General features: G+C 58.9%; 1 protein-coding gene across 1 annotated transcript; it reads left to right on the top strand.

Annotated features, from left to right (window-relative positions):
- Window positions 1-1911: 1911 nt before the first annotated feature.
- Window positions 1912-2356, top strand: NGA_2046200 (gtp-binding protein; the record flags this gene model as incomplete). Its single annotated transcript, XM_005854514.1, has 1 exon — window positions 1912-2356. A coding segment is annotated over one exon (445 nt), but the record flags the coding sequence as incomplete, so codon positions are not given.
- Window positions 2357-2944: the final 588 nt, after the last annotated feature.

Below are 2944 nucleotides of genomic sequence, written 5' to 3'. Positions count from 1 at the left end.
TCCCCCGGGTCGGCCCCTGAGGAGGTGCTCGTCCAACGCCTGGATCGCGTACCGTAACCCCACCGCATTGGCGGCGTAAAACAAGGGCTGTTTGAAATCCAAAGATTCATAACGCACCTTCAGAGAGAGCAAGCCTTCGTAGTCCAACTGAGGTAGAGGGGGGGGCATGTCCAAGATGATGGGGAGCGACAGAGACGGTCGTCTTCTCCCCCCGCCTTCCCCTCCCTCCTCCCCTCCTTCCTCGTCCTGCAGGACCTTTCCCAACAACTCCCCATCCTTCAATCGCCGGCCTGCGTAGTAGAGTCGTTGCAGGCGCGCGGGAGGCTTGCCCGCCATATTTTCCTGCACCATGAGCTTCAAGGCCGCCACTGACATGGAGCCCACGGCTTCTACCTCCAATTTTTGATCCATATCCTTCAAGCCCGATTCCGTCTTCACCAGGAATTTCACCCGTTTCGAGAGCATGGACGCGTTCGTTCCTTCTCCCCCCTCGTCTCTCTTCATCTCCTTTCCCTCCTTTCTCTCTTCCCTCCCGCTTCCGCCTCCTCCCCCTGCCCCCTCTTCCATCCCACGGGCGTGATAGGCATTCCCCCCCGGAGCACCTCCTCCCCGACGTGTGCATAGGCAGTCCATTGCTGTTCCCGTGATCGAGGCCCTACGTTTACAGCTCTCGTGGTGACTTGTCCATCCAACATCTGCTGTCGGGGCTGCGCATGGTCCTCTTCGTCGAAGCTTGTCTGCTGGTTCACCCCGCCTCCGCTCCTTAAAATCCCCGTCGCCGGCCATCCGTCGGCCATATCTACCCTCCTGTCTTGAAATGCACGCGATTACACAACTCTTCCCTCCGAGTTGGAGTGGAGCGACTTGAAGTTTTGACAAGTCCTGCCGCCCTATTTGGGATAGCCTCCCCCCCACCCAAACCACACTCGGCTTCCTCCCCGTCTTGACTCTGCCTCTGCTTCCTTCCAAGGTGAAAATAAACCGCCCAACAGCAAACCAACGGTGCCTAGCGTTATCCGTCGTCGCGATGGCCGCGGTCTTGAAAGCGAAGAGTTTTCACTCATAGTCGGAGGTCGTCTGCTCGTGTTCGTAGCCAGGCCCGGCCCCCTGTCCTGCGGCCTGTTCACGTACATGGACATGAAAAAATCCAAGGAATACGGAGCATTACTATCTTCGTCCACCAAGGGTTGAGTGATACTTTGCGGTGGATGCAGAAGAATCATACCAGGCCCGCTTCCAAGGTATCAGATCAAGGGATTGTGCTCGAGTACCACGCTTTTTCCCAGCCCCACAGAGCGAGAAGCGGCTACTGCCCGGTAGCAGTGCTCGCCGCCAGCGGGGCCGTACGAGAACATGTTCGCTTCAATTCCTCTCCTCCTACTTACATACCTTCCCACGTCTCTATTCACGTGCATAAACATCCAGGGGGTGGAGCATGGCGTGGACTTGGCAGCTTGTCCACCATTCTAACAGCCCACGACGACAGCATGGCAGCAGCTCCCCTTCACGCAGCCCCCGGCTGAAGCCGATGCGCATTTTTCAAGCACTCCTCGTCCAATGCGTCGCTTTGTTCCCGGATTATGCCATCGCCGGGGGATTGAATAGAATGCATGGAGGGATGGGGATTGGGCTCACAGAGTATAGAAATGTCAGACCTTTGGCCACTATCAAAGGCGGGAGCACGGATGTCAGAAGGCAAGACCTTGGGACCCCTTCAACCCGACCGAAAAGAAGTCCCTTTGGTCTTGTCGCAGGCACAGATTTCTTCACCATTGGGGCGCGCTTCCAAGAAGTGGCAAGACACGAGGTTGGGGTGGAGGAGGAATGGGAGAAGGAGGACGAGACATCTGAAGGCCGGCAGGCTATGCATGATCGAGAGGCAGGAAGAGCGTCTCAAACGCCACGGCCGGCCGAAAAAGAGAATGGCAGGTACAGAAATTTGCAATACACTGTCGTAGCCATCGTGGGTCCTCAAGCAAGCGGTAAATCCACGCTTTTGAACGCCTTGTACGGAACCCGTTTCCCAGTCCTGGAGGTAGGGAACGTGGGAGTCGGGCGCCGGACCACGCAGGGTGTCTGGGTAGACATGGGCGTCAGTGATGGGGCTCGGGGGATGGACAGTAGGAACAGGACTGGGGCGGAAGAAGAGGAGGAGGGAGGCGTCGGACGAGCGCGCGTGGGGAGGGGACGAATCCCGGTGGTGGTGATGGATACGGAGGGTCTGGAGAGCGTCTCCCGGGGCCCTGGGAGCCACCTGTTCGATAGGCAGCTCTCCACGCTGGCCGTCACAACCGCGGATGTGATCTTGTTAAATGCCTGGGCGCGAGACATGAGGGGGGGTCGATGGGGGAGCGACTTGCGCGCAGGCTTGTTGGAGACCTTGGTGAGGCGAAGCCTGGTACAGCGAGGGACGGAGGAAGGGATGGAGGGGAAGGCCCAGAAGAGGCGGCTTGACACGAAGAAAGGAGGCTTAAAAAGCCTGTCAGGGCGGCGCCCAGTCCTAGTGGTCGTCTTGCGGGATTCGGAGTGCTTGGAGGGAGACGTGCTCGGGGCGCAAACGATCATCCAACGCCACCTGGACGAGGCATACGGGGCCCTTGGTCAGGACCCACCGCCTTCTTCACCGGGAGGCAGAGCCGGGCTACAGGGGATTGCGGAGTCTCGTGTGGACGTGCGCGTCGTGGCCATGCCCTCCAAAGCGTTCCAGCCGTTGGAATTTCAAAAAGCCGTTGAGGAGCTCCGACAGATCCTGCAAGACCCGACAGGGTCACCGGCGGGGAATGAAGTGACTGGGATGGCGGTGAGAGCCCAGAAGGGGGAGAGACAAGGTAAGGGGGGAAGGAAGACCATGTCCTCCTTTTTTTCCTCCTCCCTTTCCGAGCACGGGCGCCAGTTCCAGCCGGTGCCGTTGCGGCAATTCCCTACATTTGTCGCAGAGCTCTGG

The sequence above is a fragment of the Nannochloropsis gaditana genome, assembly GCF_000240725.1.
Source record: "Nannochloropsis gaditana CCMP526 unplaced genomic scaffold scaffold477, whole genome shotgun sequence".
Taxonomy (NCBI): domain Eukaryota; class Eustigmatophyceae; order Eustigmatales; family Monodopsidaceae; genus Microchloropsis; species Microchloropsis gaditana.
Note: the sequence above shows the minus strand (reverse complement) of the source record. Positions and strands in the feature narration are given on the sequence as shown.